The sequence below is a fragment of the Acinonyx jubatus genome, chromosome E2, assembly GCF_027475565.1.
Source record: "Acinonyx jubatus isolate Ajub_Pintada_27869175 chromosome E2, VMU_Ajub_asm_v1.0, whole genome shotgun sequence".
In the NCBI taxonomy this organism is placed as follows: Eukaryota; Metazoa; Chordata; class Mammalia; order Carnivora; family Felidae; genus Acinonyx; species Acinonyx jubatus.
In genome coordinates, this window is record NC_069396.1 from 1,707,244 (window position 1) to 1,733,839 (window position 26,596).

Consider the following 26,596-nt stretch of genomic DNA (forward strand, 5'->3'; position numbering starts at 1 on the left):
TTATAAGCACAAACACGTGCACGGACACCTAGCTTGTCCCGGCTGCAGAGGACGTCGTCAGACTCCTCGGAGTAAACAGAGTAACCGCAAAATAAAAGCGACAGACACAGGCTGATGCTGGGTCCTGCGGGGCAGGTGGGTCCAGCCCTACGATCTGCCAGCCCCCGGAGGAAGGTGGCAACTCCAGACCGCACAAAGTCGCTCCGAAATAAAGGAGGAAGAAGGTTTCCTTACTCACCTGACTCTGACACCAGCACCAGGTGACGTTCCACGCAAACAGGACCCAAACCTCTCACAAGCAGACACGAGGCCAGCAACGTGTGAGAATGACCACTTGTGGCTGCCGGGGGGGCGTGGGTCCCAGGAAGGAAAGGCTGGCTTCCCTGTTTGAGAACCGGCCGAGGCGACTCACCATGCAAACGGGAAACAGGAGAAAAACAGTGAGATCCCTCTCAAGAGGTTTAGTGAAAGCTGTCCACCAAACTCAGCGCCCAATTGTGACAAAACTCCAAGCAAGTTCGGGACGGACGAAAGCCCCCTAGATCAGTGACCATGTGAATTCCGGAGCTCACGCCATCCTCTGTGGCGAGACACACGGCCGGGCGTCTGTCTCCTCACGGTCACGTCACGTGGTGCCGGGGTCCTAGCCGGTGCCAAAACAGACATTAACGAACCTCTACTCAGAGAGTGCGAACGTCTACCTAGATGACCCTACGGGATTACAAAATGAATGAATGAATGAATGAATGAATGAATGAATGAATGGATAAACCAAGCAAGCACGTCTCAGGATAAAGGTCAGTACCAAAAATCAGCCGTATTTCTCTGTACACGCACAAGGGATTGGAAATTGAGAAAAAATTTAAATGTCACATACAGTTGGATCGTTAGCAGAATACGGGCTTGACCCGGCGACGCAGGCCACCGCGGACACGACTAGAGGACGCGTCGAAGGACGTAGCCGACTCCGTGTGGATCGGAGCAGTTGGCACAGTGAGACAGACTCCTCCCAGAGTGCTCAAGAGACCCAAGGACAGCAGGCTGTTTTTGCAGAGACTGGAGGGCAAGTCTACAAGTCACGGGGCAACACAAAAGATCGGTAACAGCCAAAACTCTTCTGAGAAAGAAGAACCAATTTGGAAGACACGTAATGAAAGCTACCGTAATCAGGGCAGTGTGGCGTTCACGTAAGGACGGACACACGGATGGAAGGAGGAGGGCCAGGGACAGACCCCCCAGCAAACGGCCACTGAATTCCCAACCAGGTGCCACCACGGTGCTGGGGGCAAAGAACGGGGGCAAAGAACGGTCTTTCTAACAAACGTAGTGACCCAGGTGCATGTCCATATGAAAATGTACATGAATCTCGACCCCTGCTTCAGCCCAGACACAAAGATCATCCTGCGACGGATCATGCGTCCAGATGGAAAAGCTTGATTTTTAAAACTTCTGGAAGAAAACACCTAAAAAACTGCTTGCGACCTTGGGATGGACAGAGAGTCCTTGGAGAGGACACAAAAGACCATGAGCTGTAAAAAAAAAAAAAAAAACAAAACAAAAAAACTGATAAACTCTGCTCTTCAAAAGGCGTGATTGGGGCGCCTGGGTGGCTCAGTCGGTTAAGCGGCCGACTTTGGCTCAGGCCATGATCTCGCGGCCCGTGAGTTCGAGCCCTGCGTCGGGCTCTGTGCTGACAGCTCAGAGCCTGGAGCCTGCTTCGGATTCTGTGCCTCCGTCTCTCTGACCCTCCCCCGTTCATGCTCTGTCTCTCTCTGTCTCAAAAATAAATAAACATTAAAAAAAAAAAATTAAAAAAAACCAAAAGGCATGATTAAGAAAACAAAGGAGCCAGCGACCAGGAGAAAATATTTACCAAACACACACTTCAGAAAGGACCCTGTCCGGGCCATATCGAAAAGCTCTCAACGCTCCATACTGAGCACAAACATCCCGATAAAAAGGGAGTAAAAAGATTTAAACAGACCCTTCCTTGACGGTGCGGATGGGCCCACAGGACGGGCAGATGGGCGGACTACGATGCCCACACGACCGCCAGGACAGCTGAAAGGAAACGTTGGAATGACTGGCAATACCCAGAGTGGCAAGCGTGCCAGCCGGCAGCACCGGGGCCAGGGAGGGGCGGGTGGGCACCTCCCAGAGTCTGCAGGGGGCCCGCCCTCGTCCCAGCCCCCACACCTGCAACCCCCGTACGTTGGAGGCCGGGATGCACAGGGAGCAGCCGCCTTGGAGAACAGTCTGGCAGCTGCTCGTAGAGCTCGTTGTTCAGAGGCCGCAGCCCCTCCCAGGGGTCGGCCCGGGGGGAATGAAAACACACGTCCACGCACAGACTGGCAGTGTGTGCTCGCAGCTCTGTGCCCCACAGCCCCAGGCTGGAGATGGCCCACGGGCCCGCGCCAAGGTGGGGGGGGGGGGTGCAGAGACAAACTGGTGTGCATTCACACAGTGGGATGCTGCTAACCGCACACAGGAGGACGCCTGACAGACAATCCCCCGTGGGGATTTTCACGCACATCCCACTGCATGAAAGCACACAACAGGTCCTTAGTAGGACTCCACTTACGTGAGACCCCAGAACGGTCACGTCCGATCTATGTGAGAGGAAGCCGATAAGGTGGGGTGACGGTGTGAGGGACGAAAAGGATGTACCCCGGATACTGGTGTTGGTTACACATGTATAAGCTTGTCCAGACTCATCAACACACAAAATTCAAGTGACTAAAAGTATTTAATAGGAGAAAATAAAAATAAGAAAATGAGAATTTGAAAAGACACAGGCATGGGGCGTCTGGGGGGCTGAGTCGGTTGAGCGTCCGACTTTGGCTCAGCTCACAATCTCGCGGTCTGTGAGTTCGAGCCCCATGTCGGGCTCTGTGCCGACAGCTCGGAGCCTGGAGCCCGCTTCGGATTCTGTGTCTCCCTCTCTCTCTGCCCCTCCCCCGTTCACGCTCTGTCTCTCTCTGTCTCAAAAAGAAATAAAACATTAAAAAAATTTCAAAATAAACAAACTAAATAAATAAATAGACACAGGCACGTCCCGAAGGGCTCCCGCTGGCTGGCGACAGCATCCTTCCGGTGTCAAAACCACAGTGACTGACACAGAGTCAAGCACCCAAGTGCACGGCCAAACCCTCACACTCATAACCGTGCTCACAGCACGTGTGGCTTTTTGGAGGTTGCGGCTCAGAAGGACAAACACTGGGTGTCCCCTCGCCCTTTTATTCACCATTTATTGGATCCCCAACGGGAGTCTATAGTTTTATGGAAACTATAAAGAACCAGAGCTGAGCCTCACAGAAGGAACGAGATCCCACAGGCACTGCCGCACAATCCCCATCTTGGATATGGCTCGTCAGCACGCAGCTGAGTCCCGCGCGAAGGCAAGCGGGGCCCTCACAGCGGATGCAGCCGACGACATCCCAACTTGCCACTCGGGCCAGGCTGGGCTTGGCCTTAAATCCTCCGGTGGCGGGAGTAGGGTGGGCCCGGGGGGGGCGGGATCCGTGCTGCACCTTCCCAGCTGCCCGGTGGGTTTGAGGACGGGAGGCAGATGGCTTTGGGGGGGGGGATGCAGGGACCTCTACTCAAGTGGCCGGTGAGTCGAGAGGGAAGAGGCGTAGCGTGACAAAACATGCCTGAACGATAAAGGGTAAACCAGACGCCAGCAGGGACCCAGTGTTAATTTTTACACGGTTACGTCAGAACCGCGATACGTGGTCTCGCAACTGCTCTGCCAATTAGGGGTCAAGAAGGCGACAGCAAAACGATTCACTGCCCTCCGGTCACTGGAGTAAAATGGATGTGCTAACGACCTGTGGGATGTCCCCTCCTGGCTCTCTCGCAGGCCCAGGGCAGGACGGAGGACGTGAGCCGGCATCACAGACTTCGGCCGGGCGCTAAGAGCCGTGTGGCCGAAGGCGAGCCCGTTCAAGGACGACGGCGTCCCTGTGCGGCTCACGCTACTCTGAATGTTGGGCGTGTCAGCCCGTCCGGTGCCGTCATCAACGGTTCTGAGTTCTCAGCCAGTGAGACGGCCGCTTGGTGTCTGGTTTCTGTCCGACTTTGGACAAATTTCTTAAACGATTTGAGTCTTTTTTGAAGTCTGCATAACACGGTTAAAGTCTCGGAGGGTTTTCACGAACATCGGGGTCAGAGCAGGCACAGCGCAGACCCCGCGGGCGTTCACCCTCGTCCCGTCGAGGGAGGGAGACGGGACGCGGCCTTTCTAAGCCTCAGGACTCAACCCCCGTGGCCGAGGTCCAAGAAAGACCACCGGGAGTCACAGCCTCGGCGAGGCGCTCTGCTCGGGCTTCCCTGGCGCCGTTGGCAAGGCTCCCCTCCTGCGGAACCGGCACCTCTGCCTCCCAACTGCCATCTGTTCGAGTTTTCCAGCCGCGCTCCGTGCCTTCTGCCCACCGAGAGCCAGCTCGGTGAGGGAGCACGGGAACCCCGTGTTCTCGCCCGCGAGGCGCACCCTGGGCCGGCGGTGACTCGTGGCTTTCGGGGTGGGAACCAGAGAACCGTGAGCCCAGCTGGGCGCTGGCGGACGGAGGGCGGTGCCATCTCCCGCCCGTGCTGGGCGCCAGCTCTGGGGTTCAGGCGGAACCTCATTCCTGGCAAAGCGCAGCCGCCCGCGGCCTGGGGACGCCGGCCTCCGGCCCTGCTGCCTGCCCGGAGTTTTCAGGTGCCGGGAACGATGTCCGACCACTTCCCGCAGCTGCCTGTGGTCCTGGGGGGGGTGGGGGGCACCTCGCTTCCTTTCCCAGCCCTCTGGCTAACAAGGCCTCCCTAAAGGGCCCGATGACATCACTGTGTGAAACGAAAACAAAGCTCCCAGGCACAGATGAATTTTCCATCTGCCGTTTCCGTGACGCCCACGAGGCAGAAGGGTCCACGACCTCCTGTGCGACCCGGAGAGCGCCAGCGCTCTGAAACACCGCCGGGAAGGCCTCCCTCCCTGGGGCCTGCGCCGGCTCCTCAGAAGACCGTTCAGTCCTCCAGATCAACGTGGGCCGGAAACGGGGAAAGCCGAGGGCGGCCAGCGGGCTTCCCCACCCACCTGCTGCGGGACCCGTCCACCCACGTGCAGGCTGCTTAGTCAGCACCCTGTCCAGACCCCCCCACCCCGCGGGCAGGGCTCCGTCCCGTCGTGAGGGTGTCCCCGACCGCAGCCCAGACGCTTGGCCCCCGCCCCCCGTGCTCCAGAAGAGCGCGCCTTCCGCGCTGGAGCGGTCAGGCCCCAACAGGCGAACGTGACACGCGGACTCTCCCGCCCCGGAGAGCCGCCCAAGCGGTGCAGCCAACAGGCCCCGGCTGCCCATCCTCTTGACTCCTAACTCACGGGCGGTCCGGCATCGGCCCCAACGGTGGGCGGACGGCCGCCTGGCAGGACAGGTTCTCGGCGCCCGTGTCTCCTTCTCGCTGACCCCACGTCCGTGGAAACGCACCCGAGCCGTCGGCCCCCGCAGCGGATCGCGGGCGTCCACCTCCGACTCCTAAGGAGCCAGGGGCGGTGCTGACGCTCCCGCGCTTGGCTGCTCTGGGCGGTTGGCCTGGGAAGCGCTGTGAGGCTCGGCGCGGCGGTGCTTGTGGCGGCGAACGCGCTGCAGGCTGCTGACGTGCTGGGCCGGGGGCGGAGGCAGTGGGTTTCACACCGGGTGCCCGGCCCGGCCAGGAGCCGACCAAGAAGCCACAGCCTGGGCTGCCACGGCCCGGGTCCCCGGGGGCACACGCCTCGCACAAACCCACTTCCACAAAGCCACCCGAGGGTTGGGGAAATGGCGTCACTGTTCAGCAGAGTTGCAAGTGTCAGGAAAACTTGCAGCACGCTTTGAAACGGGCGTAGAAACGCCGACGATGTGCGCAGCCTGACGCTCCGCCCTTGGCCGTCTGGGCTGTTCTCTGCACGACAGGCCGGCGGTAACGGTGCAGGTGGCCCCGGTCCCAGAAACGCAGAGGAGCCAGAGTGTGCCAACAGGCCGGCCTCGCGTCTGTCAGCAAATCCCAGCCGGCATTCCCGGCTGCCCGTGCGCGGGGCTCTGAGATCGCCTCCGAGTTCTCGAGTTACAATCCTTGACGTGTGTGCATTTTGTGGTGGTTTGAGTCAGAATCTGGTAAAAAGGACCCTTTGGCTCCTTTAAGCATTAAGTCATTTAAGCATCCAACTTCACCTCAGGTCCTGATCTCACAGTTCAGAGCATCGGGCTCCGTGCCGACAGCTCGGAGCCTGGAGCTGCTTCAGATTCTGTGTCTCCCTCTCTCTCTGCCGCTCCCCCACTCACACTCCGTCTCTCTCAAAAATAAACAAACATCACAAAAAACTTAAAGGACCTTTTCCATCAGGGCACTAGTGCAGGCACAGCGGGGACCTGAGCCCAGGTCAGGCAGCTCTACCCGAGGAGACAGGAGAGTGAGCTGTGCCTCTCATTCCTGGATTACATGCCTAACGTCTCGTCTATTCAACCGCCACACTGGAGATGAGGACCGAGGAGAAAATCGACCGAACCAGCTCACTCTGCTCCCAAACCCAGCAGCAGCCCCACAGCAGGCGCCCCCCACGTTGAGAGCACGGACACTGAGCTCGGGCTCCACCCAAAGGCCTCGGCTCCTCAGGGCCGTGCTGGGAACTGCCCCCGAGAAAGATGAAAGGCTCCCAGATGCCATCAAGCATTCTAGAAGAAACGCATCACCTTTGAAGGGTCCAGGACAGCCTTTCAATACAGGGATACAGGGGCATAACTAACCAGCCAGCCGCAGAAAAAATCCTACAGGTTTGTCTGTGAGATGGATGGAGAGAAGGAAGGAAGGAGGAAAGGGAGGAGGGAAGGAAGGGAGGAGGGAGGAAAGGAGGGAAGGAAGGAGGGAGCAAAGGGAGGGGGGAAGGAAGGAGGGAAGAGAAGAGGGGAGGAAAGAAGGGAGGAAAGAAGGAGGGAAGGAGGGAGAGAAGGAAGGAGGGAGAGAAGAAAGGAAGGAGGGAAGGATGGAGGGAGAGAGGGAAGGGAGGAGGGAAAAGAAGAAGGAGGGAAGACTGGAAGGAAGAAAGGAAGGAGGAAGAGAGGATGAGAGGACAGAAGGGAGGAAGGAGGAGGGAGGGAGAGAAGGAAGGGAGGGAGGAGGGAAGGAGGGAAGGGAGGAGAGAAGGGAGGAAGGAAGGAGGGAGAGAAGGAAGGAAGGAAGGAAGGAAGGAAGGAAGGAAGGAAGGAAGGAAGGAAAGGAGGAGGGAAGGAGGGAAGGGAGGAGGAAGAGAGAGACAAACCATAGTCTTGCCTGTCAAGGCCTTGGGGGGCTGTTCCTTCCTCGCTCCGTCCGGGCCTGCAGGTGAATAGCTCCTGGGTCCTTGCAATGCTCCCAGGCTCTAAGCGTGTAAAGTCACCTCCTAGGGTGGAGCGTTGAGTGTAGACTCCCGGCTTCTGCCCATAGAGATTCCAGACGGGAACGTCTTGGGGGCGCCCAGCCCTGTGCCTTTCTGACGACGGACGATCAATCGGGCCCTGTGGTTTCCAACGCGGTGCTCTCTCCCCCGCGGGTGGCGAGCCTGGGGCCCGTCCTCGGTCTCGAGCAGAAGGGCTCCAGAGGAGGAGCCAGTGAGCTCGGATGGGAAACAATCACGCCTTCATCCTCACAGCCCTGTACTGAAACGGAGCATCTGCAGGTACGAGTGTCCGACCCAAAGTGCAGAAGGGTCGGCGGTGCCCGGGACTTAGCGCCCCACGGGCTTACTGCTGATCCCACAGATGCCGCCCGGCCCCACGAGGCTGCAGGCTCAGAACAGGGCGGGGGCGGCCTCTCCAACTCCGCGGAAGCCCGTGTGGAACCCTGACTTATTTTCTGGGATAGGTGTGCTGCAGCCGGCCTGGCTCCTCTCATGCCCAGAGCACGGGTGTTCTCTGACATGTTTGAGATCTTCACTCCAGAAGGGGTCGGGGGCACCGCGATGGTCAGGAACCTCCAATCCAGCGAGGATGCCACAGCACTGCTGCACGGGGAGGCACGGGCCCAGGAATGAAAATCTCCTGGACGCCGCACCTGGGTGCAGAATGCTCTCTGCGGCCCTTCTGGAAGGTGGCCGGCGGCGTGCGCAGGGCAGTCCCCTGTCCCCAGACAGACCTAGCAGCACAAGGCAGGCCAACCTGGGGAGAGTAGCACAGAACGTGGGCCGCCGTGTTCCCTCCTCCTCGCATTGCAGTCGTAATGCCGGGGAGAGGCCACTGACGGCGACAGGATGCTGTTCCAAAAGGCTCACCAATGCTCACGGAGGAGAGAGGGCTCTGAGCCCGAGATAACAGAGCTCACCTCCAATCAGCCCGTCGGAGCCTGCTGGGTCGGAGATTAAGGCCCAGAGAGGTTAAGGAGCTCCCCCGAGCCCACACAGTAGAGAACGTCAAAAGCAGGCCTCAGGCCAGGCTCCGGGCCCCACGTGGACCACCCTCTCCGCTGAGGGGCATTTTCCCAGGCCAGACGCCCCATCTCTCGTCTGGATTCTGCTGCCCCAGGGCCGGATGGAGAAGCAGGGCCAGATGTGGGCAGAAAGCCTGGCTCAGGCCAAGACCCCCTCAGGGAGGAAAAGGAGCCGCCTCCGTGGAGAAATCCGCGGCTAAGCCACCACAGGCGGGGACACAGCCTCACCGTCGCCAGCAGGGTGACCGCCCGCCCTCCAGAGGCCAGAGAGACACCTTTAGAGCTGGTGACCCAGCTCGTCCCCTCTGAGGACGGGGGTGTGGCAGCCGGCCCCGGCCGAGGCAGAGTGGAGAACCAGAGCGCCGGGGGTGAAATCGCTGCTTTGCCGCTCGCTAGCTGGGTGACCTGGGGCAAGTGACCTCTCTGTGCTTCGCTTCCCCCTTCTGTGTCCGGTGCACGACAGGTAAATAGCCACCGAGCGTGCCCCACTGACGGGAACGCCCAGCCACGTCACTCTACAGGCCTGAGCCTTCAGAACACGCCCCCCCACGGTCATTACCGACAACTTCAGAGGTTACGCGTCTGTCATCCAGACTCGGAGGCACAGAGTCCCCAAGGAAGTCCGGCAGGGCCAAGACCTTCTCGGGCGAGTCCCACTCGCCCCGTCACCGCCGATGGGAAGGAAGTGGGGACGCGCGATCAGCTCTCTCCCGGCCGCGTGCGCCCGTATCCCATGATGACGGAGAACGCCGGAGTTGTTTCCAGTCTTTTGCTGTCAGGAACACAGAGGCCACGAATATCTGTGTCCACTCTGTGCAGAGACAGGCCTCCGTTGCTCTGGGACAGATGCCCCAAGAGTGTAATTGCCGGGTGTGTGTTTAGTTTCGACAAACGTTCGCTCCCGCTCCGTCCACTCGTAACGGAGTCTGTCAATGAATCAAAGTTTCTTCATCCTGAGCGACTCCCTTTTACGGGCGTCGGCACGTTTCTGAAGGTCGTTTAGCGGGACACGCTTTAAGCGTCAAGTCTAGGAACTCTGTGCCTGGCTTTCCATCCTGAACGTCTTCTGTGATTCCTTCTTCTAAAGTTTCATAGCTTTTCGCTTTACATTTAATCCCTGACCCGTTTTGTGCGCATTTTTGAATGAGGCGTAAGGGTAGCTGGAGGGTCACTTTCCACCCCTCGATGTCCCACTGTTGGAAAGCTTGCCTTCCCTCCACGGAATGGCTTTTGGCCTTTATTAGGAATCAGCTGGGCGCGTCTGCACGGGTCTATTTTGGGGCCTTGAGTGCTGTCCTACCGACCCGTGCGCCTGTCCCTCCGTCCACACCACACAGGAAACACACTGCTTCTCCGGGAGCCTCGCGTGGTACATTTCACTGTCCTCTCATCGACACAGCCTTAACTGCAAGGGAGCCACACGTGTTTTTAACCGAGCCCACGCCACTGCAGACAAATCAGGGTTAAAGTGAGAAAGGAAAGGCGTGCAGGGTGGCTGGACGTGTGGCTGCCCGGGGTGTAGACCCCAGCTGCTCTTGGGAAGTAACTCTGCTTCGTCTGCCAGGACTCACACACTTCACGCATTATGCTCGTGCCCCTAAAGGTTTCTATAACTTTTTCTGATCACGAAAATAACGTATACTTATTGTAAATACACTGGAAACTACAGTGAGGTGCAGAAGTGATCTAAGCGGCCAGAAATAAACACAGTGGCTGCTTCAGCCACGCTTCCTCCTACTTCCCCACTCTGCTGGAGTGGATGAGGCCGGGGCGCTCCCTGGACGCGGCAGTCTGGCTCAGGAGGGAAGGGAAAACGAGCCGGGAGGTTCCAGGTCAAACAATGCGGGCCTCCCCTCGGGATCTGTCACTCACCGGCCCGTGGCCTTGCACCCTGGCACTCGGGTTCCCCGCCTGTAGAATGGGCGCAGGTGCCTCGAGGACGCAGCAGCGCCGCGTGGAATTGATGCCGCGTGGAATTGATGCGGGCTGTGCCGGCCCAGCTGGAGGGCGGGACCTCGGCAAGCCAGGTGTGAGCTTTTCCCTTCAGTAGATGCGCTCGCCAGGTCAGGAGGGTCGTGTCAATGTCCTAGGATCCCTATGAGAGACACACATGGGCCCCACATACACAAATCCCTCTACCAGAGCAGGACAGAGGCTCTTCGTGGTTCTGCGTTTGTGCCCCCGAACCCAGATCGCTGAAACACCACACAGCCTGAAGCCTGGAAGCCCTTTCCGGCCGCGCCTCCTCCCGTCCAGCCTGGCCTCCCCCGGAGAAGGGCCTGTGTCCTGAGAGGCATACGCACGTTGTGTACTTTGTTCTCCCCACTTACGGGTGGGGCCACTGTGACCTGCCAGGGCAGCTGAGTGGGGGCTGGGCCTAGCCGGCCGTCAGGGGAAGGCATTTCCTTTGTGCCGCAGGGCCCCCCATCACGGCGTTCTGGCACCGAGGCTGGCGTCCCCCACCGGACAGCCTTTCAGTTCCGTGGGAACTGTGCTCGCACCAGTGGGGGAGGGGCTCCCCGCACCATCCAGAGAAACCGTAAGCTTCCCCAGCAGACTCCACGGTAGGCTTTCCACAGCCAAGAGCTCCCACTCCCTTAGCCCGACTGCCCCTTCACCAGCCACCTGCCCCCCACCCGGCAGGCGTCAGAGCGGCGATGCGGGCACGCCGGAACAGAAGGGAAGCGTCATTACAGTGCGGGGCCACGGAACACGACAGAGGAGAGACTGCTCACGGGCCACGACGCCCTGCTCTGCAAAGAAAGCACGGCCTTAAAAGGGAAACGTGCACAAGCTCAGAGGTGCGCTGTTACAGCGAGGAAATGGGCTTCAAATGCGGGTCCCTAACGCCCAGTCCCCTGCCCCTCGGCCCAGGGCGGCCGCCAACCCCCGAGAACCCTGGGCCGCGCCAGGCGTCTGAGCGGGAACCAGCTCTGATGGAAATGGCGGGGCCGCGGGGCCTGGCCCGGGGCCGGGGAAGGTGCAGAGGGAAGGGCGCCAGCCGGGGGGCCTGCAGAGCTAAGGCCTCCACGCCGGTGCCCCCCAGCAAACCATCCACTCGGAGCCTTGGCTTACCTATCTGTGAGGCGAGCGGGGTGGGGACCGGATGCTCCTGTTCTCCTGCGTCTCTCTGCGTCCTCAGACCTGCCCTGGGGCCTCACGGCGGCAGCAGCCAGGCCAGCACGGAGACCCGCCTCGGACACGCGCTCGCCACTTGGCCGCACCTGGCCGAGCCGTCGGGCGCTGGCGTTTCCTGCCTCACCTGGGCCCGTCCCGAGCCACGTGCGCAGGCCGAGCTCGGCGTCTGCCCTGAGGGATCCGCCTTGCTCCAAACCCGCTGGCTTCAAATCCTTCCCTCCCCCGGACAGAGAAGCTACTTTAAAACGAGCGGGTTTTGCAGGCCGCACTCCGGGTACCCGGCCGGCCCGGTTGGGGCGACGCACGACTCTCGATCTCGAGCCCCACGCTGGGCACAGAGATTAAGAATAAACAAACTGTAAAGGCCACGCTCTAGTTCTGAAGTGGGAGCCACAGCTCACCCACTAGAAGACGCCGGCGCTGAAGCAAAGGGCTGGTGGTGTGGAGGGAACCCAGGGCCCAAGGGCAGGAGGCGGGCACCAGGGCTGCGCAAACCCGGCGGGTCCCTCGCCGCTGGCACGGGAAGCTGCTCACTTAGGACGCGGCCGGTGGGTCTTAAATGCAGACCCTGCGAGTCACCTGCGTCGGAACCAGCCGGGGACACGTGGCAACAGCCCAGAGGGGCCCGCCCAGCCCGTGGATGGGACCCCGCGCGGGAGCAGGCACTGCCAGCTCAGCCCAAGCAGGAAGCAGAGGGGGTTCTCCAAGCGTGGCCACGGGGGCCCAGCCTCGGCCTCCGTGCTCGCGTGGCCTCCTCCGTCTGTGCCAAGGCTCCCCCCACCTCCCTCTCGTAAGGATCCCGTGACCACGCCCCACCAGCCTGGATGATCCCGAAAACATCTCCGTCTCCGGAGCCCGAACAGGATCACACCTGCAAAGTCCTTTTGCCTCGGGAAGCCACACGGCCGCGGGTTCTGGGGACTGGGATGAGGACGCCATTGGGGGGCCATTTTTGGCTTACCAGTCGTGGTGTCTGAAAACAGGAAAGCCATTAACCCGCCCTCACGGGTGCAGGGGGGCAGAAGCACCCAGAACACGTGCCTGCCGTGGGCCCGGCGATGGTCCGCACGGGCAGTACCCCAGCCGGTGCCCTCTCTCCTGGTGGGTAGGGCCAGCTCGGGTTCAGTGCCTGTGTTTCGGGACCAGGCAGGGCCGTGGGCCAGCCCACACGCTGCACAGCAGAGGAGGAGACCCCCGTCGGGGCCACAGATGGTGGCTGACACCTTGAGGACGTCCGGGAAGCGGAGATTCTGGTCAGCCCAGATACGGAGACGCGGAACAAACATTCCTCCCTCCGCTACATCTGCTGTCTGGATGGGTTGTTAAGGGGAAATAGGACCTTTGAGAGGAGAAGAATTAGGTGGGAGGTTGCAAACAAAGAAGATACGTAAGGTGACGCTGAGGGAAAGTTCTGGAACTCTGGCAGCGTGAATCCACATACCTACTCCCTCGAGAGAGTACACGGGGTTCTTCCCTGTTAGGCAGCCAATCTCTTCTGTGGGAGGTTGACCGCCCTGGACTCCGTGTCTGCTGGAGGGCGTTCCTGCGGGAGCCCCGTCTGCCAAGGGCTGCGCGTCAATAGCGAGTGGGGCGCGGGGGCAGGACGCCGGGGGCGCGGGCCGGGCTCGTGACTCCGCTGCAATGCACTGACTTCAGAGGCTTGGGGGCGAGTGGCGGGACGCTGGCGCCCTTCCACGCCGTCTCCCTCTGCGGGGACTCAACGGCCAAAAGGAAACGCTTTGCGCTGGCCCGAGTACCACCAGATGTGGCCAGACAGCAGATTGCACATCTTAAATCCTCGATTACTCAGAGGTGGCTGAGCTGGGAAGTGACTTCCGCACGGACTCCCTGGAACCAGCTCGCCGGGCCCGCGCCCAACTCCGCCTGCCTGAGACGTGGCCTGGCCAGCGAGGCTGGGCTGGGGACGTGTCCTTCTGTCCACACACACACACACACACACACACACACACACACACACGGGCTGGCGTGAGCCCCCGCCTTCTGCATGTGCCCTGGCCCTGGCGTCTGAGATCTGGCGACTGCTCCCCTCTAAACACACGTGCACCCGCCACCGCCCAGCACACGTCCTGGCAACCCCCTCCCCCGTCCAAGGCAGGCATCGGCAATCAATCGCGGAAACTCCAGCTGGGGCTGCGGAACCCTTTACCACACAGCACGTCAGGCCCTGGACGCCTCACCCGTCTGAAGTGACACTTGCTTCCCAGTCCTGCCTGAGATCACGTCTGCTGGCAAATGCACCCCCACCCCCCCGGATCCCGTGAAAGCGCCGCGGGTGTTATGGGGGCCCCTTACCCTTTCAGCGGTCAAACTTGTGTGAACGTATGAGTGGTTGGACCGTTGGGGTGGGAACGGCCGGGGCATGCGCGCTCGTGGCCAGGCCGCGACCGTCTGCGCCTGTGCAGGGAGGGCGTGAGCGGCGCAGAGGCATCTGGTCGCCGCACAGAGAGCCGGTCGGTCTTCCGAAGGCTCCGAGGCCCTGCGGGGCGGGCCAAGACCTCGCGGGGACACACACGCTACAACGGGGGCGGGCCTGGAGGACACAGGCGGCCACCTGTGAGGCCCTGGGCGAGGGGCTGCCAGGCTGGGGAGGGGCCGCTGCTCAGGGGCACGGGCTTGCCCGCCCTGATGAAGAAGTTCGAAAACGGACAGTGGGGAGGGCTGCACAGCTCTGCAGATACGCCAGAGACTGCGGGGTTGTGCCCTTTCAGCGAGCGCCCTGTGTATCTCAACGAACCCACCGGGGACTCTCAGGTGGCATCTGGGAGGCAGAAGGCCTCACGATGGGACGGCCAGGCTCGCGGCCGGCTAGGAACTTCCGGGCCAGGGGGCCTCAGCGAGGGTCTTAACCACCCTGAGGCCCAATTTTTGTGACCAGAAAGGGGAGGGTGTTAAGAGACCTCACGCCACTGTGCTTTGGGGGGGCTCTCGTGAGGCCCAAAGATGCGGTAAACCCAGTTCCTGGGGAGCAGGCCTGGCGATTCCCAGACGCAGGAGCCAGGGCGCGGGGCTCAGTGAGGGTGGTGCTCCTGCCCCTCACCCCACACGGTGAGAGCATTTTTGCTGCAGGAAAGAGGGGACCAGATGCCCCACCCCCACCCACGATGGCCCCTGGCACTGCGTAGGGGGGGCTTGGGGGCTGGAGCCCCACACTCCCGGGGAGCACCCAGCAAGGAGCCCCCTGCGAGGCAGTTCTCAGGGAAGAGCTCAGCCGCTTGGACCACACGGCAGAAGGAAGGACACCAGCTGCCGGGGGGGGGGGGGGGGGGCATTGGGACAACCCACCCATAACCACGGACCCCGGCGGCTGCAGTGATGGCTTCTTCCTACCTGAAGACTCTTGCATGTGTTGGGTTGGAGACGCCTGGGGCTCGGAGCGGGGAGCCGCAGAAAAGCCAGTCCCGCTTCTGGGGCGCCTGTGGACACCGGGACACCATTTCGAGAAAAATCAAAACCACGAAAAGGTACGTCTGCCCAGAACCCGGCCGCCCCCCCTTTGGGGGTCGCAGCCACAAGGTGCGTGCCGCAGGACGAAACCAAGGGGACAGGGTCCCAGAGGGTGGACGTGGAAGCAAACGGACCCGGCAGCTAATGTGTTAGGAGTGGGGGGCGGGGCGCCGGTCTCTGGCGCCAGCCCCTCGCTTCTGTCTGCTCAGCCCGCGCTGAGCTCCGGGTCTGGAAGTTCTCTCTCCGCAGAGTCCGATTCCAGGAAGACGGCTGTGATCACTGACGGGGGCATTTCCCAATCCGGACGCCCGACCACCAGCAGGGACACATCGATGAGGAAGCCCCGTGCTCCCACCATCCGACTGGGGCGGGGAATCCGGCCCAAGCTGCCTCCACCTGCCTCCCCTTACAGCTCAGGACGCGGAAGGCGCGAGGAATCGCCGACGCCCGGCATCCCACGACTTCTACACAAAGCGCGGTGACACCCGGGGAGACCTGGACCTTCAGAGCCTCATCCACGTCCCTTCCTATCTGTCATCCGGTTCCCTCCGGGGACTCGTCAACAACCCGGGCCGCCATCCTTCTGGCCACAGAGGCCGAGCCCAGAAGAAGCCACAGCAAACCCCGCGCAATGGGGGTCTGGGTCGAGTCTGCGTGTGGCAGAGGGACCTTCTCAGGGGGTCTCAGGACGTTTCGGTGCAGAAACTGTGACTGTCATTCCCGGTCACTGCCCGGCTTTATACTGGGAAACAAGTCCGGGAGTGTGGGGAGAGAGAGGCCTGTGCCGGGGTGGAGACCGGCGCTCAGGAGCGCAGGACAGTGGCCTGTCGTCACCGGAGCGGGCTTCGGACGGGCCGCGTGACCGCAAGCGGGAAGTCCCACTTCTGCTCCTGGCTGGTCGGGGCGACCGGTCCTGCCTCCTCGCTTAGTCAGGGAAGCCGTAACGAGACGCACATTTAGCAGAAAGGACAGCTAATCGGGTTTGTCCGGAGCACGTCTGAACCGGCTGCCTTGAGAGAGAAGGCCGTCGCCATGGACGGACGGCTCTCAGAGAGGAAACGACGACGCAGGCATCCAGCAGGCACCCTTCGCGAAGGGGGCGCCCCGAAGGCCTCGGATCAAGGGCTGCAGGCGGTCTCCACTCCCAGCAAGTGATCTGCCCTTGAGCTCACATTCGGTCCAGGCTCGGAATTTTCAAAAGGAAAACACAACGCTCTGCTCTGCCTTAAAGACGTCCCCAGATGGCATTTGTTCCCAGGATTCGGTTGCGAGTGTGAATGCATTAACAACAGCAACAAAAACACAGGCGGCCCCGTCAGCGTCACATCCGAACTCCTAAGGAAAGCACCAGACTTCCGACACCCCCGTCAGCCAGCGCCAGGGCCGGTGCCCGGACCGGCGCGGGCGCGGGGAGCCTGCACTTACCCTGGAGGCGGCAGTGCCGTGGCTGCTGCGTGTCCCGGCGTGTGGCGTGTGGCGGGGCAGCTATCCTCGTGTTCTCGGGGACGGCGCCGGCCCAGGTGCCTGCGGCGGCCGCGGGGCGGCGGACTCTGCTTCTCTCTGCTCGGCCTCCGCTCGGCTGGGGAGCTTCAAGCCCCAGGCAGCCGGGATTCCCACTCCCTCCACGCACTTAACCCTGCCTTTGCCCGGTCGGGAGGGACCCGGAGAACGTCATCCCTGCGTGTGCAGGGGCACAAACTGGCTGCACTCAGGGGCCACGGACCAGCCCTGGTCTCCACTGAGCTCCCCCCCCTTGCTTTCCCCACCATAAGCTGGAACATGTGGGGAAGACGCCGGAAGATGCTTCTTTGCGAGGCTGCTGGTTTTCTTAACCCTCTGGACTGCTTCCTCAGCAGCGTGGCGGGGGGACACCTGCTGACAGGGGATTCAGGAGGCGTCCTCCCTGGGGGTCACCAGCCCGCGGGTCTCAGGGGGCTGCCCTTTGTTGGGCTCCTTTCTGGGGCTTTCTGTAGGACAGTTTAGCGGCTCAGATGCACCCCCAGGCTCAGGGAGGGCGGTGGGCACTGGGAGAAGCAGGACGGGCTGGATTCCGGCCCCTCCTAATTCTCTGTGGACGCTCAGCCGGTCATGTTCCCTCGTGAGCCCCCATGTCCACGTCTGCAAGATGTCAACGGCACCCACTGACCAATGAACTTGGTGGGAGCTATTTACGTGCCCAGTGCAGGCAAGGGTCACCAAACACGAAAGCCAGTCTCTCCTCTGAGCCTACACATCCTGCAGCCCCAGAGTTGCCTGATCTGTCCGCTTACCAAGGCATCCTCGGCTCTCAGCTACCAGGGAAACTGAGTCATGGGAGCATAACGTGACCATAGTTTACCCCTGAAGTTGCTGTGAGCTCCTTCCATGCACCAGATGCAGATTCCACACAAGAGGTGGAAAGAGGTGACAGGACTGACCTCTTGGGGGACAGTAGCCCCGCAGAGGACTCCCAGCCCCCCAGAGGCCCCAGGCACACTCGCACACGCATGCTTACACATGGCTCTCATGACACGCACGCTCACACATGTGCTCACGTCCTTATTCCTGTCCAGCCACAGGGACCAAGCAAGGCTGTCACTAGTATGTCCCCCGGTCACACAGGGCTCACACAACCCTCCAAAGGGTCCCTGGGGTCTCCAGTCTCCTTCTTCCTGACTACCATGCCATCAGAAAGGACCCTCGGTAGCCATTTGACCGGGAGACCGAAAGGACACATTCCCAACCTTGGTTCTCATTTCTGATGGCAGAACTCAGCTGACACCTGAGTTCCAGCCCACGGAGGTACCTCTCTGCGGCCTCTTCCAGAGAGCCTCTGTGGCCCCACGTGGAGGGAAGGGGCGAGGCCCCTCAGCAAGCACACCGTATGGCCCCAGGAGGCAGCAGCACATAGGGATCACACCCTGACTTGACCACCACCTGGCTGGGCCAGTTAAAGCAAGTTGCTAACCGTCTCTGAGCCTGGCAAAATTCAGACGCTACTGGTCCCTCTCTCGTGGGGATGAGGTTCAGGACTGCACGATCAGGAGTACGTGCGACACGCGTGGAAGTCCAGACAGGTTCCAACTTCGCCTGGTCCCGCTGCTGGGGCTCACGCAGGCCGTGGCCAGGCCCGTGCACTCTTCACGTGTGACCCACCAATTGGCTGATGTGTGCCTGCAGCCTTGAAAATGCCGTTCACCTTTGATGGAGGTCATTCTACGGCACCTCCTCTCCAGAGGAGGTCCAAGATCCAGAAAATGCTTTCCACAGATGCCAACTAATCAGAACCTCGACGCCCCCAAGTGGGGGGCGGTAAATTAAGAAGAGTCTGGACGCGGGTGGGCCAGCAGCTCACGGGCATGGCTAACGGCCTTCCGCCTTTGCAGGGATTTTCCCTGAACCCGTGTGTAGATGTAAGTAATTGTGTCCGGAACCAGTGGAATGGGACCTAGAAACAGGACCCGTGCGTGGAGACAGAGGTCAGAATTTCTAGCGCGTCCTCACCTGATGTCTGAGGCGTTGAATCTTGACCCTGCGGTGGGCTGGGGGGAAAGGAACGCACAGGGAGACCCTGAACCCAAGGCACCCCACGACTTCAGTGCTGGGCGTGTCCGGATGGCAGAGTTGTAGGTGGGCTTCCCCCTCCTCCTCCTGCTTTTCGGGATGTTTGAGGTTGCCCACGATCAGGGTGCTTGGCTTTTTATAATCAGGAAACAGGTCTCTAAAAATAAGAGTGTCGACCCCGCCTCCCGCCCCCAGAGCCTTCCCCTGCCCGGGTCCGGTGCTGCCTGCCAGACTTCTGGGTGGGACCAGCGAGGCTCAGAGGGCCCAGTGACTTGCCCAAGTCGCGCAGCTAGCAGGTGGCAGGGCTGGGGCTTGCACCTATCTTACACCAAAGCCCGGAGCCACCCTGCAGGCTAAGAGACCCCACCCCACGGGATCTGCGGGAAAGACGTGGGTTTCACCGATGTCTCCCTTTCAGGGCTCGTCTGGACAGCGCTCTTCGGTGCAAGGGCCTCACGAGTCACGTCACAGCCGCCCTGGGCGTCCCCGTCATCAGCGTCCGACGGGCACATCGGCGTGCACATCACCATGACGACATGGACGCACAGATCACGATTCAACAAACACTTCTGAAAGCGTCCCGCGTGCCAGGGGTCCCCCGAGCGCTGGGGACTCTGCTGCAAGTGAGAGGCAGCTCCCGGCACAGCCCGGGCGCACACAGCAACGGGCACAACGGGCACACAGCTGAGCGAGGAAGTTTCTCGGTGTCGGGGCTGGCGGTCCCCCCAGGTGCTGAGTCACTCTCGCATCTGGGTGTCGCTGGGAAGGTGCCTGGCACGCGTGGCTGAGCTCCAGGTAAAGGAGGGTGCCCTCTGAGATGTGGGGGGGGCCTCACACCCTGGGCTGAAGGACACTGAGAGGAGAGCGATTTCCTGCGGAAGAAGTTCACCCTGGACTGTGGCCGACTGTTTCCTGCTGCGCGGCGGACTCCGTGAGCCCAAGCCTCAAGGTCCACCTCTGACGTGTGTGAACGCTCCCCCCGGTTCCCCCTGGTCTGGTAGGGCCCCGACCAATGCAGGGCCAAGCCCTTCTCTGAGTGCTCCGTGAGCACCCACCACGCGAGGGAGCTCCAGGCTGCGAGACTTGCTTCCCTTCGTGACGGGAGGTTTGTGGCAGGTGGAGCCTGGGCGGTTGTTGACACAGCCCGTCAGCTGTGGGCTCTGTGGCCCTCCCTACCTAAAAAGCCACGCTGGGCGTCCTTTTTAGGTAGGGAGGGCCTACCTGCAGCGACAGACCTTCCTGCAGCGAATGCGACTAAGCGTAAACCGTTTCAGGTCAGACCACCGTTTCCAGAACAATTTCCTAAGACTGTGGACGGCCTGTACTTGTTGGAGTCTACGTTTTACTTCCGGGCGGGTTCCGGACCTCCTGGTGCCGGGGTGCGCTCCGGAGGACCGAACCGGAGTCTCGGGGCAGGGGCAGGGCCACGGCCTTCGAGCTCCCCGGCCATTCGAGCGCAGCTGGTTTACCTCCAATTCTGACGCAGGCATTTCAGACAAGGCGTTTTCTTTCGTGAGGCAGACGCGGGACGCACGTGCTGCTGACAGCACGCCCAACTTCGGGGACACATCGAGAACCAGAGACCAGCCTCCTGAGGGGTAAACTTGCGAGACTGGCTGTTGTCAGTGAAGGTGGCAGGTGGCCTGGCTTGTCCAACAGACCTCCTCACGGACCTGCACACTACCGTGGATGCTCCAGGACCGGGGGAGTTGAAACCCCACAGCAGATCAGGGATGCTGGGCAGGGAGCACTGACTCCAGGATCTTGACGAGGGTCTCAGGGAGGAAAAAAAGGAGGATTTTATCTGTCCCTCGTCCAAAACTATGGCGCATCCGCTCATCTGTAGCCTGTGCGTGTGCGGTGCTTGTTTCGGTAACCTCGTGCTGTGTGGCAAACCACCCCAAAACTGGTGGCTTTGAACAGCAAAATCACTTGCTCTCTCTCTCCCTTTCTGTGGGCTGGGCAGTTTTCACCTGGGCTATGCCCTGTGGTCTCATCTGAAGGCTGGACCGGGGCCCCTCGCTGGCTAGCAAGCTGGCTGGCTCCAGCTGGGGGCCTCAGCTCCTCCCCACATGCCCGTGGGAGGGTCCTCACGGCATGGCGGCTGGCTTCCCCAGCAGACAGAGGCAGGAGCCGCAAGGCATTTATAATCTCATGTCAAGGAGGAGCGCTGTGCTCACTTCCACTGTAATACACTGCTCATGTGGACCCGGCCCAGGCTCGCCGTGCGAGGGGCCGGCACAGGGCATGAACACCACGAGGAGCGGATCGTTGAGGCCACCTCGGAGGCTGGCCCTACAGTCTGTCCTGAATCCCCAAATGGTCCACACGCCTCCCATTTCTTATTTTTAGCACTGTTTGCCACCATGAATGAGAAACAGATTTCCAATCAAGGAAGGAGTCTCCTGGATATCTAACAGCCGTCTGTGGGGGGCTTCTCTCTCCCCTCACGCCTTTCATTACGAGCTACTGGGACAAGCTGCCCTCCGAGCTCCCTCACAAATCTCGCTCCATCGCTCAGCCCATCAGGTGGTTTATTTTCCATATTGCTGCAGGCAACATGGCTGCTCGCCGTGTAACTGGGACCCCCTTGTCTGGAAAGGGCTTTATCGGGCATTCTTGCTTGGGGTCTTGTGCAGCTGTGGACTCAGGTTGGCTGGGGCTGCAGTCTCATCTGAAGGTATGGCCGCGAGGATCTCTTCCGAGGTGGCTGCATCACACGGCTGGCAAGTTGGTGCTGGTGACCACAGAACTCAGTGTCTCTCCAAGTGGCCTCTCCATGGGGCTGCAAGATAAAGCTGCAATACTTTTTACAGCTCAGCCTCAGAGGTCAACTCTGTCAGCCCCGCCATATTCCACCGGTCACTTGAAGCAGCCCTGATCCCAGGTGGGAAGATAATGAATACAAGAGGCACGGATCGGTGGGGTCATCTTGGAGGCTGACCACCACAGTGTTGTCCTAGAGACAGGTCTAAATGAAAGAGGTTCAGAGAGAGGCGCCGGGGTGGCTCAGTCAGTTGGGCGTCCGACTTTGGCTCAGGTCACGATCTCATGGTCTGTGAGTTCGAGCCCCACGTCAGGCTCTGTGCTGACAGCTCAGAGCCTGGGGCCTGTTTCGGATTCTGTCTCCCCCTCTCTGTGCCCCTCCCCGGCTCCTGCTCTGTCTCTGTCTCTCTCAAAAAATAAATAAACGTTAAAAAATTAAAAACAAAAAAGACGTTCAGAGAAAAACAATGAAAAGGTCAAGAGACTCAGACTAATCAGTCTGAAAACGACCCGATTAGACCAGGATGGTGACCAGTGTGAAATCATAGAACGTCAACTGATGGCGAGCACACGGGAAGAGCCCAGGTCAAAATCTATGGGTTGTCTGAGCCCTACCACTCCCTATCTGGGACTGGGACTGTCACGCAAAGAGATGATGATGGCGTCTGACCTCCCTTCTACACCCATTTATTGGAAGACCAAATTTATGGGAAGGCCAAAGGAATTAAGAGAACGATGAAATGCCAGAGCAGAGAGTTATGCTGCTATGATTAACTCACTTAATTAGAATGGTAAGGCCCTTTAAAAAAAAATCACAGCTTTATTGTGCTATAATTAAGATGCTACACGTTTCACCAAAATGGACAATTCATTGGATTTTAGTCTCCCATGACCACTGCAAAACATAAGGTCATTTTGATCCTTGAAATGGTGTTTTCAGACCAAGAAAAGAAATGCCAGTCAATGTGGCAGAATTTAACTGGGGGACTCCTTACCCAGGAGGCACAAGGAGCCACGAAGCTCAGGTTGAGAAAGGACATCAGGGGGAAGAGAGGTCTGGACACGCGAGGGCTGAGCCATCCATGCAGGAAGATGGGGAGAATCAGCCAGTAACCTGGAGGCTGGAGTGAAGGCTGACGGCCTGTCCTAATGACACACGGTACCAGTCAGAACCCCCTTCCTGAATTCCAAGCACCCCCCGTGTCACTGGCCAACATTCCCTCCCACGTTCTCTTGCTCCTACAGCAGGGAGCACGTTTCCTTTCAAGGCAAGGTGTTCAGTGGCAAGGACCCCCGTGGCCGGTGGCCCCTCGTGGCTCGGCCCCAGGAGCTGTTCAGCCTTGCGGGATGGGAGAAAGCCCCGGTCAGCCAGGAGTTTGGGGATTTAATGCTGCCCCTGTGTCTGAGCCTCCTGAGAACCTTCCTTCCGTGCTTTTGACCCCAGCCAGGCCATTCCGCAGCCGAACCCGGGACAAAGAAGGGGCTGGGGTCCTACGGGCCAGAGCAGGCAGATCAGCAAATGAGGGTGGCAACCTCCAGGTGAGGGCTGGCTTGGCCCGGGGGACTGGCCCCGTGCCCTGACAAAGGAAGTACGGCACAAGCGGGCATGATTTTCCTTCCAATTAACCGCCTCCAGGTGGGGAAGACAGAGCGCCTTGCCTACGGCAGAGAGAGGGCACGTGAACACTGGATTACCGAGGGTTCAGGCTGAACTCGCTTCTCTCTGCCCCTCTCCCTGCTCCACAGAAAGTCCAACGAGTGGAAGGCTCCACCGGCCCAGGGGCCAGGGCATGAAGCAGAGCTGTCCTGTGGCCTCAAGAGCCAGGGGCTCCTTCATGACCTCAGAAAACACGAAGTCCCAGCCGCCCTCGGACACGGCCCTGGAGCCAAACCCGCTATCCTGCTACAACACCCTCTCCTCTCGCCTCTCCGCGCTTTAGGCTGGGGAACTCCCTCCCACCATCGCCCGCTGCCCCCGACCTCCAGCCGGCATCCAGAGGTCCGCGGCGGATGCCCCGAGCCACGGTCCACAGAATCACCTTGGACACAGACGGCCTGTATGCTTTTTGCTCTTACGAAGCACACAGGAGACGCCGGCAGCTCTTTCCGAAACCTGTCCAGAGAGCCTCGGTGACAATTCCTGAGTTCTGCCATCGGTCCAGATTTCCTGGTGGGCCGTGGCCGCCCCATCTGTCCAATGACAGGCTCGGGAGAGATGCCTCCCACCGGCCACAGAATCTTAGCAAGGATCGAGCAGAGAGTTCTGTGCACCAAGGAAGCGAAAATGCAGACCGCTCGACAAAGGGAGGAAGCTGGCAGTTGGCCGACCAGGGAAATTCAGCAGCAGATAAATGTGTATCCGTGTGTTGAGCGAATGGGTATGTCTGCACGGACGGACGGACACACACACACACACACACACACACACACACACACACACACGGCAGGGAGCAGTGATGCCCCAGTGCCAGGGTCGTGAGCACCCGCAGCACCCAGATCTTGGTTTCTAAGTACCATCTTCCGCTAAAAGTGACCAGGACTCCCTACAGAGATGAAAGGCTGCAGTCGGGCAGGGAAACGCCAGGCGCTCCTGCAAAACTCTGACACACCAGGCAGCCAGGACGCCGTCCAGGAGCCCCGGGGCCGTCACCGTGCTCGGGAGCCAGCTTGGCAGGGCTCACCGAGAGTAAGAGATAATTCTCTGGGTTAAAAAAAAAATGTAGTTCATGAGCTCAAACTCAGATAAATGAACGGGCAAAGAAGTGGAAGTTTAAGGAAGCACGAAATGTTTACACAGTTTTAAAATATTTTTGTGCAAAATACTTCGTATAACAGAGAAGATAAGAATAATTTGCAGTGGAGGGCCCTGGCAAACACTGTATTAAACAGTTCATGTTCCCATGGCCAGTAATGGACTTGAGTGAAATTCTGCCCCCTCCCCCAAAGGGCCCCCCAAGAGGCACAGCCTCGGCTGCTGCTGTTCCCGCCCCACAGGGATCTCCTCTCCAGGGGACAATACAGATCCTACAACACAGCCGAGCACCGCAGCCAAGCGGAGACCCGCGTGGACCGAAGGAGACGGATGTGACCGCCTGAGACAGGGCACGGTTGGACGGATGGGCCCTCTGCTCTCTGGCCCGACTGGGATGGGGCTCAGATGGACTACGGGGGTGCCGTTTTACGTTCGGACAGCATGCCGGGCCTTGCGGGAGCAGGTCCGAGTTTGCGGGAGCCGAGCCCTCGCACTAAGGTGCGGGTCACGACAGCCCACTTCTGCCACTGCCCCGCACGGCAGGCGGCCGCGGTCGCGGGCCGCTCCCTTGCCTTTGTGGGACCTGCCGCGCCGGCCCGGGGTGTCCGCGCGTCCCCCTCCACCTTCTGGGCCAGCGTCGCCCCTGGGTACGGGGCTGGCCGTCCACACCCTCCGCTCTGCCAGTCTGTCCCCGGCCTCCCCTCATCTGAGCTGAGCCCCCCCACCCCCCACCTCCCACACGTGCTCTGCTGCCCAGGGCCTCGGCCCACAGGACGGCCCAGTCTGTAGGACCACCAGGCCGTCCCGGGGGTAGGCCAGTGAAGAAGTCCCCAGGGCATGGGCCTGAGCAAAGGCCCGAGGAACAGGTGTGCCCCTTGCACCCTGAGCATCCACAGAAGCCCGTCCAGCGTCCGCTCCTCCAGAGCAGGCAGACGGCAAGGCCGGACCCCCCTTGGGCCAAGGCATCCCCTCCCCCTCCTGCCCTCACAGCGCCCCTGCTGCTGCCCTAAGTCCAGACAAGGAAAGGAAGGGACGGCACGGGGACAAGAAGTCAGCCATGCTCTGAGGGACACCTGGCCTCGCTGGGGAAGTGGGGGCCTTTGGTGTCTTCTCTCCTTCTTCTTCCTCCCTCCCCCGATTCCCAGCCTCCCTGTCCCTCCTCACGCCAAGTGCCCACAGGTCCTGGATCGCGCCTCTACCCACCAGACGCCAGTGTCACTCCCTTCCCCCCGCTATAACCAAAAATGTCTTCAGATGTTGGCCATCGTCCCATGGGGGGGTCAGAACACCCCTGGCTGAGAACCACGGGGTCCTCCTGTGACCCACCTTTGTCCCCCGTCAGCCCGCAAGGCCCTGGCACCCATGCTCACGGACGAAATGACGCCCCCGGCCCCGCGGCTGAGTGGGAGGAGAGAGGGCCGAGGCAGGGCTGGGAGCGTTCGGGCAGTCCCCCGGGCCTCCGGGGCCCCGGTCCGGCTGCCCAGAGAGGCGCGAGGGTAAAGCAAACTTTACGAAGGACACAAGAGATACATCTGTGAGTCTGTGACAGACTCCAAACAGAGCAAGCACAGGCTTTCCTTGTCGTCAGCGGCCACAGGCCTGAAGTCAGCTACACCCACGGCGCTGAGATCATTCTTGAACGCCCACCAGTGGCAGACCCGGCAAGGGCTGGAGGGAGCCAGCGAGGAAGACGGAGCAGCTTAGCCGTGATAAGCAAGCCGGGTCTGGCTCGGGGGGATTCCCGGAGCTGCCCCAGGCCCACCGGCCAGCATGAGGCCCTCGCTGAGAGGTATGCCTCTTCCCGGGGCAGGCGGAGAGAGCCTGGGATCCACAGAGAGGCCCGGCCCACGCCCCCTCGGCCTGGCCGAGGATCGGGGGCCCCTGTGCCGTCCGTCACACAGGGAGGTCCTTGCGGGGAACGGGGCCAGCGGCCAGGGGCAAGGGGCCAGACCCGAGGCTCACCACCTCCTGACGGCCTGGCTGGCCAGCACGGGGCTGGGCTGGACGTGGGCGGAGCCACAGGGGGGACGTGTAAGCCGGATCAGGCCTGTGGGCCGGCCTCCGGGTGGTTTCCCGTGACAGGCCGGGCCAGCGGGTCCCAGGGACGCTGCCCAGGAAGTGAGCTGAAAACCGGGCCCACTGCCCACATTCCAGTCCCACGGCCGCCGCCCTTCCCTCTGTGTCCCTCGGCCACCGGCTCCCAGAAGTCCGGGAGCTGGTGACCCGGTAAGGGGCAGATCCAGGTTTTGTGGGACCTCCTCGAGAAAAGCGACACCAACATCACAGATCCCAGACCGGGCAGAGCAGCGGCGAATGCTGAGTTCCTGCCCCGCGGGCCCTCCCCTCCCACCCAGCCCAGGTGAGGCCCGGCGCCCTCGCCGCGCTCCCGAGTCCGGGTACGTGTGCGGCGCGCCATCCGCCGTCCCTTGTTTGTGGAAACCCTTGATCGGGTTAAGGGGTTCCCTTTCATTTCTAGAACGCTGACAATCCCCTTTAACCTTCTGAATGAACTTTATC

General features: G+C 60.8%; 1 protein-coding gene across 9 annotated transcripts in view; it reads right to left on the bottom strand.

Annotated features, from left to right (window-relative positions):
* BANP (BTG3 associated nuclear protein) overlaps positions 1-26,596 on the bottom strand; it is a 249,276-nt gene that overhangs the window by 100,461 nt on the left and 122,219 nt on the right. Inside the window, exon 13 of one of the 9 annotated variants that reach the window (XM_053210469.1) lies at positions 14,883-14,987. The exons of the other annotated variants lie outside the window; for them this stretch is intronic. Coding sequence (XP_053066444.1) covers positions 14,898-14,987 — 90 coding nt within the window. The 3' untranslated portion in view covers positions 14,883-14,897. Of the gene's footprint in view, positions 1-14,882; positions 14,988-26,596 lie in introns of those variants that run through there. 9 annotated transcript variants of the gene reach the window in all.